Genomic DNA, 16,137 nt, shown 5'->3' with positions numbered 1-16,137 from the left:
GGCAAGATGAAAAGTCCCAACAAATGGGAGCAGAGAGCATGAAAGAAACAGCATTACAGGACTTAAAACAAGAAACAAAACTTTACTTGGCTGCCGCATGAGCTGCCAAATTCTTGTTCCTAGAGCACCAAGAGAAACTGAAATTCCTCTGTCAGAAAAGGTTTTGATGTCTTGGCAGCAGAATAAAATATTAGGATGAGGATCAAAACTATTGGCGTTAAGAGCTTTTACTAAGCTGACATTGTCCAATTCAAAAATAACATTGGATAGATCATTTTGGCCTGCAAAATAGACAGCCTCCCATGATGCCTTTGCCTCTGCCTCGGCAACGATAGGTAATGAAGCATTTTGAGGACCATAGCCAGCAACCCAACACACTCCCCAATGATCTCTCAAAATAAAGCCGAATGAGGTTTTATTTGGGTTCACAAAAACTGCATCACAATTCATCTTCAAGCAACCTTCTTCAGGAAGCACCCACAAAAAATCTGCATCCATCTTTTTAGAATTGGAAGAGCCTTCCAAGTTCTTTTGCAAGTGAAGAGATCTCTCTACTATTGACCTGTGAATTTTGGATAGAACAATAAAGAGATTCACATTTTCTTTTTCAAAACAGAATAAATTCCCGTCTTTCCATATTTTTCACAAACAGCTCATTAAGTTAGCCAACCAATCCACTTGACTATCCTCTAGCTCAAAAATAATGAATTTAAGCCAGTCGTAAAAGGAATTAAAGTATCAAGTAGACTTAGGGTTAACCCAAGTCCTGAACCTAGCCAGATGCATCTTGCTTTCTCACAAAGCAGAAGGGCATGTAAAATGGATTCAACCTCTCTTCCACATCTATACAGATGTCCGACTCACACAAGCTTTTTTTCATAATACTTTCCTTAACTACTAATCCACCTACACAACACCTCCACAAAAAGTGCTTGATTTTGGGTTCAATTGGAAGACTCCAAAACCCTCAACAAGCTCTTGTCATCACTTTGATCATTCCAAGTGGAGATATAATTTTGGTAATAAAATAAGCTGATTTCACAGAGAACTTGTCGTTTTTGCTTCCTATCAAACTAACTTATCAAGCCATGAATTAATAGGGATCTTTATCTCCATGATTTTTTTGAGCAATGGGCCTGGTAAACAAAGAGTTTAGTTTACTTTCATCCCAAGATCTATTTAATTGATCAATTAGATCAAACACTTTTAACTCTAGAGTACGTCCTATTAGTTTATTTCCTTCTAGACCAGGTATCTAGGGGTCATCCCAAATGCTCACATTTGATCCCTCACCAATTTTCCAATATATCCCCTTTTTATGACATTTCTCCTTGCCAGGATGCTTCTCCAACCCCAAGAAAGTCTACTCTTCAAGGATGCTTTGAGGAATGAGGAGTCTTAGAAATATCTTGCTTTTAGGAGCCTATCCCAAAGATTGGATGTGTCATAGCATAGTCTCCAAGCCAACTTGGCTAAAAGGGCCAGGTTGAAAGCATGAGGGTCTCTAAAGCCCAATTCTCCATTACACTTGTTTTTACTTATTTGGTCCCACTTAACCCATCTTATTTTTTTCCTGTCCTCACTATGCCCCCACCAAAAAGCTTTTTGACTCTTTGCCATAGAATTGAAGCAAAAAATAGGACATACAATAGGCTGGAATAGTAGTGAGAACAGATTTAATAAGAACCTCCTTCCTAGTTTGAGAAAGTAAGGAACCCTTCTAGCTTTTAGCTCTACTAAAAGCCCTCTCAATTGAGTATTCAAAATCTTAAGACTTCTTCCTCCCAATGAAGGATGGGTTCCTAGGTAAATGGAAGGAAAATCCACTTTCTTATATGCAAACAATTATCATCCTTTTAAATTTGGGGTATAAATTCTTGCTAAAAAAGCCTTTGACTTTTGGTAGTTTACCTTTTGATTAGAAGCTCTTTTATAGAGTGAGATGGCCTCCAAAATAGAATTTGCCTCTCTGAGATAAGCTTTTGTAAAAAGATAGCTATCATCTGCAAAAAAGAGGTGATAGATAGTTGGAGCCCTTCTACAAATTTTGATTCCTGATAGTTCATTTCTAGCCATTTTTTTGCTTAAGATTGCTGATAGGACATCAGAGCAAAGCAGAAAGAGGTAGAATGATAGGGGATCACCTTGCCTCAATCCTCTTTGAGGTAAAATTCTTCTTGAGGATGAACCATTTACCAAGACTTGATATGACATAGTTGACACACAGGTCATCACCTAAGAGACCCACTTACTACCGAAACCCATTTTTTCCATAGTGGATTTCAGAAACACCCATTCCACCCTATCATAGGCCTTACTCGTGTTTAACATGATTGCCATATAGCCATTCCTAGCTTTGGTGTTAGACATATAGTGCAAAATTTCATGGGCTATTAAGATATTATTTAAAATGGCTCTGTCAGGGAGGAAAGTACTTTGGTTTTCTAAAATTAAACCTTCCAAAATTTGCTTCAATTTGTTGGCCAGAATTTTAGCTATTATTTTATTGATAGTATTATACAAGATAATTGGCCTAAATTGAGATGCATCTTCAGGATTCTTTACTTTAGGAATTAAAGCAATAAAAGTGGAATTCAAAGAGCGGTTCATCCTCCCCTCATTAAAGAAGATGCTTATTTCTCTTACTACATCCTCTCTAGTAATCTCTTGGAATTTTTGAAAAAAGAGGTTAGGGAACCCATCTCGTCCCAGATATTTTCTGGGAGCCATTTGGATCAAGGCATTTTTTATTTCCTCTTCAGTGACTTGCTTATGAAGTTCTTCATTCATTTCATCACTAATTAGGCAGCCAATTCCTTCAAGAGCTAGGGGAATTTCAGAAGGGTAGGAGGTAGAAAATGTCACTGAAATAATTTACTAAGATATTATTTATTTGCTCCTAACCCTCCTTCCACTCACCATTCACATATTTTAATTTCAGAATTTAGTTTCTTTCCCTTCTTGTAATAGTGGAGTTGTGGAAGAATTTTGTGCTCCTATCCCCATAATTTAGCCAATTGACCCTAGACTTTTGGACCCAAAGAATTTCTTCCCTTTTTAGCCAACTATCAAGATCAACTTCAATTTCATTTATTCTTCCTTGGTAATCTAACCCCTCATTCCTTTGATCAAATTCTAGCTCATGCTTCAGCTTTTGTACCCATTCTTGAACCTTACCAAAGTCTTCTTGGTTCCATTTTTTAAGGATTCATTTTTTTAATCTTACACACTTTTTTGTAATGGAACTAGGAATGGGATGAATTTGCTCATTCCAGGAGTTTTTAATTAAGTCCTCACACTTATCATGGGAGAGCCACATTTCTTCAAACCTATAGGGTTTTCTAATTTTGAAACTTATAGGGTTTGTATCTAGACAAATAGGAAGATGATTTGATCTGTGGATTGAATAACTATGACATTTGCATCCAGGAATAGAGATTTCCATCCCTGATTGCCAAGACCTTTGTCTAGTTTGACTTTTATATGTTTCCCTTGATCCCTTTCTATTTGTCCACGTATACTTAGGTCCAAAACTAGGAATTTCTTCCAAACCCCACCCTCTTAGGAATCCCCTATTCTTTCTTATCTATTTCACTTTTACCTCTCTGCCTCCAATTTTATCATCCAAAATAAAAATTATGTTAAAATCTACAACACAACACCAAGCTCCCATTGAAATGGTGGCTAATTGATTTAACTTTCCCACAAAGGACAATATTCTACTTTCCTCAAGTTCCCCATACACAAATGTACACCACCACAATTTCTCGTTGTTATCATCAACAATTTTGGTGTGAATTATATTTTTATTAGCGGCAATCACTTGAAGGTTTAAATATTTTTCCCAAAAAAGCACTAAACCCCCTGATAAACCCCTCAAATCAACACCCCAACAATTACAATCCCAAAGGCACCAGAATTTCTTCCTTCAAGTTAAGACACTACACTTAGTATCACTAAAGAAAATCACCTATGCTTTTGTTTCCGTTAGGGCCTCTTGTTAGACAGTGTATGCCCTTAGCTCCAATCAGATTGATGTATATTTGACATTTATTGTAAATGAATAAAAGTAAATATATGATTCATGTTATATTTGGTGTGTTTCTGTATAACTACCCTTAAACTCGACACTTATGAGACTTGTGTTAGTTTAGAATGTTCTTAGCCATTGGATAGACCTGGGGAGGTTTGTTCTACCAAGGTTGACACTAATGTGTTGCCAAGTCAGTTGAGGCAGCTTGTCTTAGCTGCCAGGATTAGACCCAAATGACATATAGTGTGTGTTTGCTTGAAACACTGAACCCAAACCAATTTCCAGTTGTACCCTGGACCTTGGAGACAAATGGGCAAAACTGGAGAGTTACACCTAACCCCTACACTCGATTATGATACTGCATTGGGTGTCGGATTGGGCTGTCTTTGACATGCCAATTAGTGAGATCCTTAGCGGGGGTCAAAACATATGTATGTGGGGGTAGTTTGAGAGTTCACTTGAGTGGGTGATCATAGTGACAAAATCAACGCTTTTGTCGGACAAAGTGAAAGATCGGGGACTGCACTCTCTTTGATGAAAACCAAAATTGTCGGTAGTAGATTTCAACCATGTTTGAGATTTGTTTTGCAAAATATATTTATATATATATATATTATGTTTTATTAAAATGTTTGCAAAATGTTTTAATTCCCGGGATCTATTCGAGCAAAGAGTGCAACACTGTACCTTGCAGTCGAGGGAGATGTCCTCTCTTGTCAGGCAGTGTTTGATCATTATGGGCTGAGAGGTTAAGTGTAAGACCATTTAGGGCTTTTATACCTGATAGGCTAATTTCACTTAAGACCATAGTTCTTGGTCCTTCATAAGGTGGTTGGACTCAATGACCATTTAGTGTAAATGTTGAGCCCATACTGATGAACTCAAGGGTTCACTGTATTCAGTAGTGAATTCGGGTAGGTCTTGTAACAGAGGCTAGATTGAACCCATATGGCTTTTGTGAGATCAATGTTAGGGTCCTATGCCATACAAAGAGAGCCAAGTTAGCTGGCAATTAAAAGGGGGAGTGAGCCTGCAAGCTTAATGGACCTTAGGCCCATAACTAACTAGATTAATTAAGAAGTCACATGACAACAAGAGTTTAGGTCCTAATAGGATTAGAAGAGCTGACCTTAAAGATTTGGATCAAAAAACTCCTAATAGGATTAGGAGAGCTGATCTTAAAGGCTTATAAATAGAGGGGGTGATCTGCTTTATTTTTCACCTTTTTGCATTTACTTCTCTCCCTCTATTCTTTCCGCCCTACCCTAATTTGATATCTAGTTTCTTGGATTGATAGAGATCAGTTCCTACATTTGATTTTGCTAGAAAATCAGATCTGATTTCGTGCTCACACTCCTTGCTTGATCCTTGCTGAACGACAACATTGCTGAACCTACTTCATCTCAAGCTGCACTATCTTCAGTGGAAGCGGGTTTTGGTACCCTCTTTGGGCGTGAACACCTACGTTGGGAGCTACACGTGTAGATTCCGTATAAAGTATTTTTCTCCCATTCTTTTGGTTTCAGAACTGGTTCGGTTTATTTCAAGAATGATTCTTGAAAAATGCAATTTTTTTACAACTGAGAATACGATTCCCGGAAGGAAGAAAAGAAATTTTTTAAATTTTGCCCAGCCGCCCTGCATGGTTCGGCCATCCATATGATGGATCTCCCTTCCCTTCACCTCATTCGCTGCATTAACTGTCAAATGAGAGCCCAACCCTTGACAATTCTGATAGAAGGCTCTCATGACCACACTAGGGAGTTGTATAGGAACAACTCCCGCGAACCCTCTTAGATGTTGTTGATAAGTTCTACAGTTAGAGTTTTCAAGTAACGGATTCTCTTATTCCACCCTCCCCATATTGATTTCCTATAACGGATTCTTAATTTTTTCCTTTTTGTCTTATTCCACCCTCCCCATATTGATTTCCTATATGGACTCTCAAGCTTTTAACAGCATGAATAAACCCAAACATTTTTTCCATCAATTTTACATTAACAAGGTAATAGTCATTATCAAAATCTTTTAAATCCACACAGCCTGGCATACTAGTATTACTTCCAACAAACAAGAAACTACTAGTATTTGGCAAGGGATCACACATTTTATCATCAAAAGGGTTAGGGTTTAGGCATACCTGATCTGACACCGACGAGCTCAACTGGATTGCCTTTGCTAGGGGCTGACCTAAGTCATTGTTGAAGGACTTGAGAACCTCCTTTTCCATTCTGTCGAGGTTGTCTTCATCTTTGATCCTTAGCCTTTTTCGTTTCTGGGTTGCAGAGGCCTCCTGTAACTCTATAAATGGTTCCTTGCTCTCTTTACAATCACGAATGTTTCAACCTTAAAAGCTCTTAAAGGAGTGTTATAAATCCTCAGATTCAGGTCTGTGTTGGTTCCCATGGACACTATCATTAAACCCAGATCCGAACCCGTATTACCCTCTTCTCCACCTTGGTCTGCTCCCTTCAAATTACCAGCCAAGGCTTCTGACTCATCATGAGAGAAATTTTCGGATTTGGAGGACTTGCCGACCTCTGAAAATTTTGGGCTATTGAAGCTTCTTACTCTATTTCCCGAAAAAGTAAATCCATGTTGACTACCGCTGGAGTCTCCGTCGTTCCATCTGTCCCCCATCGGAGCAATAAAGCTTCGCCGGAAAAACTTCTTAGATGACAGGATAAACTTGAAGCTTCAGTTGAAACCACCTGGACTTGCTGGATTTGAAGTTCCCTGAGGCTCTTCTTCAAAAAGTCTGCGCTTGACCGTTGTTTTCCTTATAATAAGCTCCAATCGGCCCTGCTGCTCTTCTTCATCATTGTTGTTCAGAATGCTCACTTCTGGCGATTGGGGTTCGTCCCTTGCCTTCTTGTTCGAAACCGTTGCTTTGGGATCTGTCTTTTGTATTTTACTGTGTGTATTTTCATTCCCAGCATTCCTTTGAAGTTTTGCGCACCTACCTGCATTCAGAAATCTATCATTTTGATTATCAACATCAGCCCTTAACCAAGGCCCATACCCCTCTGGAATCTCTGTTCGATCCATTTTGTATTTCTCCATTCTGGCAACTAATTCATCCACGTCCTCCCAATTATCCTTGTCTTCAGTACAGGTTTTCTCTACATGTCCCAGTCTACCGCATCTGAATCAAAAGAAAGGGATGTTCTCATATTGAAAAGAGAACCACTCTTCACGACCATCTTCTAGGACACCTTTGGAGCCAGTTTCCAAAGGCCTGTTTACATCTATTCTCACTCTGACCCTCAGTCCCATATTCCATTCTAACTTTTTCTTCCTTTGCCTATCCTCTTTTGGGTTCACATCCAAAACCTCCCCCGCCTCCCTTTCTAGCAACTTTCCCGTTTCACGAATCCACAATGTAGTAGAGCTTAGATTCACCTCAGGAACTAGCAGATCGCGCGTTCGATTTGGGATTTGGTTCTTGAGAAGGAGGGGATACTCCTTAATTGTCCAAGGTTCTTCTCTTAAAATATTCCTCACATCCTTCTCTCTAGAGAAGGAGATTCACAGAATATCATCACTCGCTCTCTCCTTTTCATTTCTCCTTAATTTGATCCACCACCACATGCTCTTGAGCTGATCCATGACTCTTGTTACATTCACCGGTTTGTCCGATATAATCTTTGCATACAAACTCTTCCTGCTTTGAACGTTCTTGACCAGCATCTTCCTGATTTCTTTCCACTCTTCCTCCATCCACCGTCTCCATCCTTAAGCTCGAGCGTGTTCACACACCTCCGATCCACGACAGAACTATCGTTTTCTCACCGATTTTCATTCCCTCACAGAACAATGAACCCTGAACAATAACAGTCGCTATAGGCTTGATAGCTAAGTCAATGGAAAGTCCACCTTACTCCTGGCCCTAGTTGTCCTTGTATTGAGGGGGGTATTGTTAAATTGGATGATCAATAGTCATTCAAAGGAATCTGATTTTCTATGGGGAAAGAAGGGATAACTGAACTTGTAAGGGTAAAGTAGTAGTACTACTCTACTAGTTATCTGTATCTATTTTCCAATTTTAAAATTAAGATTTTTATATCATCTCATTAACTTTACATTAACTCACTCCTCCTTTTCATTAATTCCTTTAAATTATCTCCTGTCATTAATTCTCTCCTTCAATAACTCATACCACTAATTTTCTCTCCTCTCCTTTATTCTATTAAATTGCTTTTAATTCATTAACTTTTTTATCTATAGTGTTAATGAGTTATATATACCCTGAAGTTTATGAAAACTATTTTATATCTACATTGTACTTTAAAAAATTACGTACATATACCTTTCTAGTTGGCCCCACATAACATAAATAGGCCCTCCATCAATCAAATGTTTAGAGTTAATTTATCCTTCCATTTTGAAAATATTGTTGATCTTCTGCTTCAAAATTCTCAACCAAAACCCTAGACTGATCTTTCCATTCTTCTATAATATTTCTAAGGAGGACTCAGGGGAGCCATGCCCCTCCCCTATGATTCAGAAACTGTAAATTTTCTTATCTTCCCACTCTCCATCTCAGCCCATCCATTATTAATGTTTTGGTCCCCTTATAACAATTTCCTCACTCTGCCCCTGGAGAGAAAGAAGAGAGAAAGGAAACAAAAAAAAGGAGGAAAGAAAAAGGAGGAATAGGAGGACGAGCATCCGATGTAGAAAATGCAATGACAACTTTGGATCTCTCTGAGATCTCAGATCTGCAATATTGCTTTTCTCTTTTCTCTCTCTCTCTCACAGTCTCTGGGATCTAATCAGATCTGAGTCTCAATCTCTCCCCATCTCTCGATCTTTCACCCTATAAAAATGCGAACCATTGCCCGAGTCAAACGGGCAAAATTATACTATTTTGGATGAGAATTTTGAAGCAGAAGATCAACAATTATACTTCCCAATCGCAAGGAAATGGATTTAAACGGGCAAAATTAGAAGATCAACTATTTCCATGTAACTTCTCCCGCAATCTCTCCCCATCTCTCAGTCTCTGTAACTTTTTCGTCAACGTTTCAAACCGATGCTTCCTGCTAGAGAAGTTACATGGAAAAATATTGCGGGAGAAGAGGGTTTTAGACTGCTATCATTGTAACCCTATTTTTCAGTTATTCAATTCAAAACAAATGGGGTTTTAGACCGCCATTACTGCTAGAGAAGATGGGAAATTCTTTTCGTTGCTGGGGAAGACAATTAAAGTAAAAGTCTAAAAAATATTTAAAAAGGGTAATTTTGGTGTTTTAAAAAATTAAATCACACATATTGTCATGTAATACCAAGGTTTTTAACCTGTCGTTGACGTGAATGGTTGGACCGTTTGAACCATCACCCGGTCGACTTTCTGGGTCCAGTTCTCATAAAACCCAGGATTTGTTAAAAAACCATTGACAAGTCAGCAAACCGGATGACTCAGACAGTTGAACCATCGAAACGACAACCCAGTAAGCGGGTGACGGTTCGACTGTCCACCTATACTTTTTAGTCCATTTTTAGGTTTAAAAAATCAAAAAAATCTCCAAAAGTCCCAACTTGAGCACCCTTCTCTTTTTACATTTTTCTTTCAATTTTTTTCACATTATTTTTTGTATTTTTGGATATATATTTTTCATAAATATTAGGCATTCTTTTATAAGTTTTAAGATATTTCAGACATATATTTAGCTATTTATAATTTTATATCATTTTCTAGATATTTATACAAGTTTTATATATACATATATATGTGTATATAATATATAATTTTTTACTATAAAATAATAGCTAAAATACTTGTGAATCAAATAGAAGATAATTGGACCATTTTAGAATGCATTCACAGCAAAGCGTATATGATCGTGTGGAATGGAGGTTTTATTAAATAGAACCCTTGGCTTACGTAACGATGCCCTTTATCCCCATCTTTACATTATATGTACTGAGGTGCTTTCACAGTAATTGGTGCAAAAATTAGAGGAAAGTTGTCTACGTGGCATTAAGTTTGGACGACCAGGAATTAAACTTAACCACTATTCACAGAATATGGTTCACTTTGGTCGATGCTCGAAGGATGAAATTAATTGTTTACGGGAGATTTTATCAACCTTCTGTAAATGGTCAGATCAAGACATCAACTACTAGAAATCTTCCATTTAATTATTTCAGTTATAATACTCACCATCGCATACGATCGATCCAGCATTTGCACTACTTTAAGAGTGCGCTCTATGGGTGTTGATTAGGGATGGCCACGAGCCGAGTTTTTTATAAGTTATTCGAGCTTGATTCAGTTTGGTTTAAATAAAATTTTGAGTTGAATTTGAGTTTAATATACAGACTTGTTTGCTAGTGGGGTCAAGTCCAATGAAGCTTGATTCATGAGGCTTATGAACCTAGTATTAAATAAATAATTTTTATTATATATATATATAAAATAAATAATTTTGTTATATATATAATAACATTTTTATTTTTTATGTATAATAGTAAATAATTTTTATAGTTCTTAATTTTTATTTAAAAAATAAAAAATAATTTTATAGATACAATTTTTATTTTTCAAAAAAACTTAATTTACTCAAACTTAAAGAGTTATTTGAACTGGATTCGGCTCAGCTCGACTTGAATCTACCCCTAATACTTGGGTGGGTATTGATGATCTACTTGGATTACCCGGCCCTTTTACAACGTAGAACAAAATGCTCTGAAAGGCAGTCCTTACTTGAGAAGGTGCGTAAAAAGCTAGATGGTTGGAAGGTGTCTTTGTTATCACAGGCGGGATGAAATGTTATTATCAAGTCCACATTAGTGGCGGTACCATGCAAAATATCAGATGGAAACACAACTTCAACGTACCGAAGACTGTTTGTCATCAAGCTGTATGATGGATATGTGACGCAGTTGCTTGAGAAAAATAAAGTTCGCATGTGAGAGGCCTTGGGGTCCATTGACACCAAACACTCTTCCCCATATAAGGCTCTATCAAATTGACTATATAGAATTTTTGATAACATCTGGACATCTTCCTAAACCTAGTAGACAGGTAAGACTATGGTCTCTGGTTAAGGAAAGAAAAACTCTTCTCTTTCCAAATTTTCCAACGCTGGTCAGAGAAAGAATTTTATTTCCCATTCTATAAGAATTGTTGAAGAACCAATCTCAGTGGAGATACACTCAGCCAAAATATCCAGCCCCCATCCCTCTTTGCATGTTCATGACTTGAAGTTGAACAGTACCAGGCCCTCTGGACGGCCACCGGTTCGTGCTATTAATGTTACAGTGAGCCTGTCGTATGGGGCTGCTTTGCGTCTCCATTTCATTATCTTCCTCACCTCCTCCCACATATTGTTGCACCACAAGAACTGATTTTGTTTCTGACATGTCCGATGCCAACAAATCCCCGATTGCCCCTAGCTCCGGGCATTCACTCCAATCAGTGAGACCAGCCGTGAGAGGTGATATCATTCCTTGTCCTCTTCCAACTATGTATAGGTCGTGTGTGTTGTCCAAGGACCGAACTACCGCTGCCGTCTCCTCCCCATTATTCACAATCTTCTCTGAATATGAAATTGATTCATCGTTCGTATTCTTTATCCTGAACTCGTTTATGTATTCATCGTCAAGCTTCTTCTCCCTTTCGTTGTCTGTGATCACTGTTAGGATTCTCAAATCCCGGGTGTCGCTGCTTGGTTCCACCACAGGATCCGCCGCGTCCTCCCCTGGAAGGAAGCGTAACACCGTCAAACAAACGCCTGGGTGTTCTGCCATCCTCCATCCATACGCCAATGCTTCTCTATCATCTGGTCCACCAAAGAAGAGCACAGCAACGTGGTGGGTGGTTTCGGTTGCTGCCACCCGTGTAGACCCATCTAGACCACGATCGACAAGAATGCCGACTGAGCAGGGGGCAGTGGCTAAGACGTTCTGATTTATACCACGGAAGGCAGGATTTGTGGCCTCCATACTGCCATCAAGCGTTTGTTGCTTGTGAAAAGGGAGGAGGATGAGTGAGGCTCGTTTATCCTCAGCAAGATTGCAAATGTCCTCATGCATGGTGGAGTAACGAGAGATTGCGGTGAGGGGCTGGACAGAGACTCCACCTGAGTGTTGTTCATAGTTTTCGAAGGCGCTTATGATGTGGTCAGATTGGGCTTGGGTGCGGTTGAGAGCAGGATGGCCGCCGGACTTGTGAGAGTTGTGGACAATCAACATCGCTGAGGAACGCCCGGTGAGCTCAACAAGGTGGAGCGCGAAAACGCAAATGGGGGACTTCTTCGTTGGGTGAGAAGCATCAATCAGGTTGATGATGGTCGGGACATTGCGAGGTGTGTGGACGCAGGCCAGTATACGAAGCTCTGCGTCACGCTTCGGCCACTGAACGGTCCTACGCTTGTATGGTATGAATGGTCTTGCTGGTTTGTAGATGGCCGTTATGACTGGAGTTATGATGCTTGTCATGATAACTGCCACGATCACCAAGATTGCAAATGACTGATCATCTAGAACCTGTTTTCAACAAGAAGAATCAAGGTGTAGAGATAGATAGATAGATAGAGAGATATAGAGAGAGAATAGATAGAGAGATACCTTCTGGTCCCTTCCAGCACTGAGGATGATAATTTCGATGGGACCTTTGGTATTCATTAGTAAGCCAAGCGCGACACTTTCCTGCATTGGCATATGGTTAACCACAGAAACAATGATTGTGGCAACCGCCTTGCCGGTGCAGCTCAGAAAAATGGCGAGAATCAATAAGCCCAAGGTGGAAGAGCCATGGATGGCCCAGATATTAGTCCTGAGCCCGCTAATGGCGAAGAAGAGCGGGAGAAGAAACACCGAAACAAAATCTTGAAGCTTATCAATGATGGTAGCTCCGAGTGGTCCATTAGGTATGACAAGGCCAAAGACGAAGGCACCAAAGATGGGGTGGGTACCAAGGGTGTCAGTGATTAACCCACAGATCATGACTCCACTGACGATGAGACAAATGTAGAATTCATTGTAGTTGCTGCTTTCTGGCGTGCGTCTTATGATCCATGCAATGGCTGGCCTGATAACAAAGATGCAGCACATGACGAATACAACAGCGGAGACGACCACCAATAGAGAGGCAAAACGGGTGGCACCGGTCTTGGCCAGGGAAACGGCCAAGGAAATCAAGATCCATGCGCACAAGTCATTGATGATGGCCGCAGACAGGGCTAGCTTCCCCAACTCGGTGTTGAGTAGTTTGAGCTCCGCGAGAATACGAGCTAGCACAGGGAAAGCGGTGACAGAGAGGGTAACGCCTAGGAAAAGGAGGAATGTGCCAGGGCCAACGTCCTCGGAGGTTTGCAAAAAGAAGGAGAGAGAAATGCCAATCAGAAATGGCGGGATCATTCCAATAATGGCGATGGTCAAGGCCTTCTTTCCTATGCGCTTGATCACATATAGGTCCATCTCAATCCCAACCAGGAACAAGAAGTAGAGCAGTCCTATGTTTGCCATTGTCTCTAGAATCAGCACGCTCCTCAACGGGAACACTATGTCAGCAAACTTAGGGATCCGCCCCATGACTGACGGACCCAACAACACACCTCCCTGCACTCATCGTTCATTCATTCCGTTATATGTTTTAATTTGTTAGAGACTGATCAAGTAGAGAAGATGACGCACAGTGACACGTTAATCTAAGGTTTAGTTCCTTACAAGGATCTCAGATATGACTTTAGGTTGGCGGAGGGGTTTGAGGATGAAGACAAGAAAGCGGGTTGTAATGATGATCAGAGTGATCTGCAACAAGAACACAGGAAGCGAATAATCCCAAGGCATGCTGCCTACCCAGATACCACTGGTGGTGATCATCTTTGGTGAGTAGCATACTATCATGCCTATTGTTTCGTTGTTTTTCGCGCCAAGCCCACCGCTACTGGTCGAGACGATACCCATTTCCCCCATTGATCCCATTTTGACCTAATACTCTTCCTCCACCACCACCACCACCTCCTCCTCCTCCTCCTCAGCTTAACTAACAACTACCGTTTGGTAGTATCCTTCAATCACCATAACACAGAAAGGAAGAAAGGGAGAACTGAGTCAAGAGAGAGGAAATGGGGACGAACGAGAAATGAACAAAGGAAAAGAGAGAAACAAGGAAACCAAACCAAGAAGATAAGGAAAGAAACGAGCTTGACATGCAGCCAAGACCGTAAGATTTTGCTTTAAGTTTTTCTTAAAAGATGAATGGTGGTAAAAAGAAGGAAGACAAGCAATTATTTCTTTAGGTGGTCAGCGCCCCATTTGGAGGAGTTACTCTTTTGTGTGGTTAATACTCCTCTCCTTTCTATTTGAAGTCCCAATTGTTCCGCAACTTATTCTATGATTTGAAACAAGACGTTGAAGAGCTACCTGAGATTATGGACCATGGCCCATTGTTACAGGTTTTTTACATTTTTGTGAAGGAAAAGGCCGAATCAAGTAAAGCTACCTGAGATTATGGTTGCTTTTAGTGGTTGATTCAGTGTTAGTGGACTTCATTTAATTATGAGAGCTTCTTGGTTTGAGGAGGTAGGGTACATGGATCGGAGTTGTGCCACAACAACTTTCTCACATGGTACAGAGAATAAGATTGATCCCCCAAACATCAGAACATTTGGATCCTTCATAATATTCCAAATATGTGCTTTAAGTTGTAATTATCAAGGCTTACCAAAAAAGAACAAATTTATAAGGATAGTATTTTTCAAATCAATATAATAACATGATTTCTAACTTTATACACTTATTATTATTATTATTATTATTATTATTATTATTATTATTATTGTTATTGTTGTTGTTATTACTACCATTAGTTGGGCCTGTGCGATGCATGGGTAGAGGTGTAAATCGGAGGCCTGGCATAGCCCAATATGATTTTGGACCAGCCCGACACAACACGACATGACAGTCCATGGGTTGTGCCATGCCTGGGACGATGGTCCGTGCCGTACTGGGCCTAGGGTTTGAAGTCCACGGGCCGGCATACTATGACATGATCAAGCGGGCCGTGTCGCCCGTGGCCCATGTGTCGGCATGTCCCAACATGGCCCATATATACTATTTATATATATTTTATATTTATTTATATATATACATAATATTTATATATTTTATATACTTATATATAATATATAATATATTATATAAATTATAATTATATAATACTATATAGTATATAATATAATAATAAAATAAAATTTTCTTTCAATTTTATTATATTAATTTATTTAATTATTGTATATAAGCAATTGTATACATCAAAGTTCATATAGGGAAAAATAGCTTTGGCTCGGTCCATGGTCCGACTTGGGCCAAGGCTTGGCCCATGGGCCAGCCCGGCCTGCGGAACGACACGACACAACACGGGCCCACGTGGGCCTGGGCCATGCCAGGCCAACTCTCAAAATTTTCATCGGGGAGGGTGGTACGGCCTACACTTTGCCCGGGCCACCTGCGGGCCATACCGTACCTCCTACTTTAGACCTCTATGCATGGGTATTGTTAAAAGAAATTGTGGTAGGAACCTTATGAAAACATCAATTGGGCTAAGTGGTACCGTGGTCTTCTTCTTTTGTCTGTTTTCAATGACTAATATCTTAAAAGTAAAAGACTATAGACATAAGATTGTTCTTTTAATACCTCTTATTTTTCATACATAAGACATTGTTATTATTTGTCCCCAAAATTTTCTTTTCACATTTTATTCATTTATTATTAGTAAAACTTTCTTGCTATACTAAATCTTTATTTAGTATTAACGTATTAACAATTTATGATTCTTTTATTATCTAATTTTTTTATATATTATTTATTTATAATTATTATAATTATTTTAGTTCTTTTATTGTTTTTGATTAAATATTATTATTTGTCTAGTTAATTTTCTTAAATTTTTTTAAAATAATAAGAGTTAATTATTATATTATTGTTTAATTTATTTTAGTTATTATTTTAATTAATTTAACTTTTACGTTGTTATTTGAAATTATTATTTAAAATATTTTATTATTATTGTTATTATTTTTGTTTTTAATATGGATTTTATTCTAAATAATGATTAATATCAATTTATTAATGTTAATTATAATTACCATAAA

At 38.9% G+C, this 16,137-nt stretch overlaps 1 protein-coding gene and 1 long non-coding RNA gene across 2 annotated transcripts; both read right to left on the bottom strand.

The window, feature by feature from the left end:
- Positions 1-59: 59 nt before the first annotated feature.
- LOC148802517 (uncharacterized) lies at positions 60-8,021 on the bottom strand. The gene is made up of 2 exons (XR_016082291.1): positions 6,174-8,021; positions 60-562 (listed from the first exon to the last, which is right to left on the bottom strand). It is a non-coding gene; the product is annotated as an uncharacterized LOC148802517 (long non-coding RNA).
- Positions 8,022-11,105: 3,084 nt separating this feature from the next.
- LOC104612018 (cation/H(+) antiporter 15-like) lies at positions 11,106-14,223 on the bottom strand. The gene is made up of 3 exons (XM_010279327.2): positions 13,709-14,223; positions 12,608-13,600; positions 11,106-12,526 (listed from the first exon to the last, which is right to left on the bottom strand). Exons 1-3 carry the CDS (start codon positions 13,964-13,966, stop codon positions 11,195-11,197), a joined length of 2,583 nt encoding a protein of 860 aa, XP_010277629.2. The 5' UTR covers positions 13,967-14,223; the 3' UTR covers positions 11,106-11,194.
- Between the last annotated feature and the right edge of the window lie 1,914 nt (positions 14,224-16,137).

The sequence above is a fragment of the Nelumbo nucifera genome, chromosome 2 (assembly GCF_055504915.1).
Source record: "Nelumbo nucifera cultivar China Antique chromosome 2, China Antique-T2T, whole genome shotgun sequence".
NCBI classification, from domain to species: domain Eukaryota; kingdom Viridiplantae; phylum Streptophyta; class Magnoliopsida; order Proteales; family Nelumbonaceae; genus Nelumbo; species Nelumbo nucifera.
The sequence above is the reverse complement of the archived record's forward strand: the minus strand, read 5'-3'. Positions and strand labels throughout refer to the sequence as shown.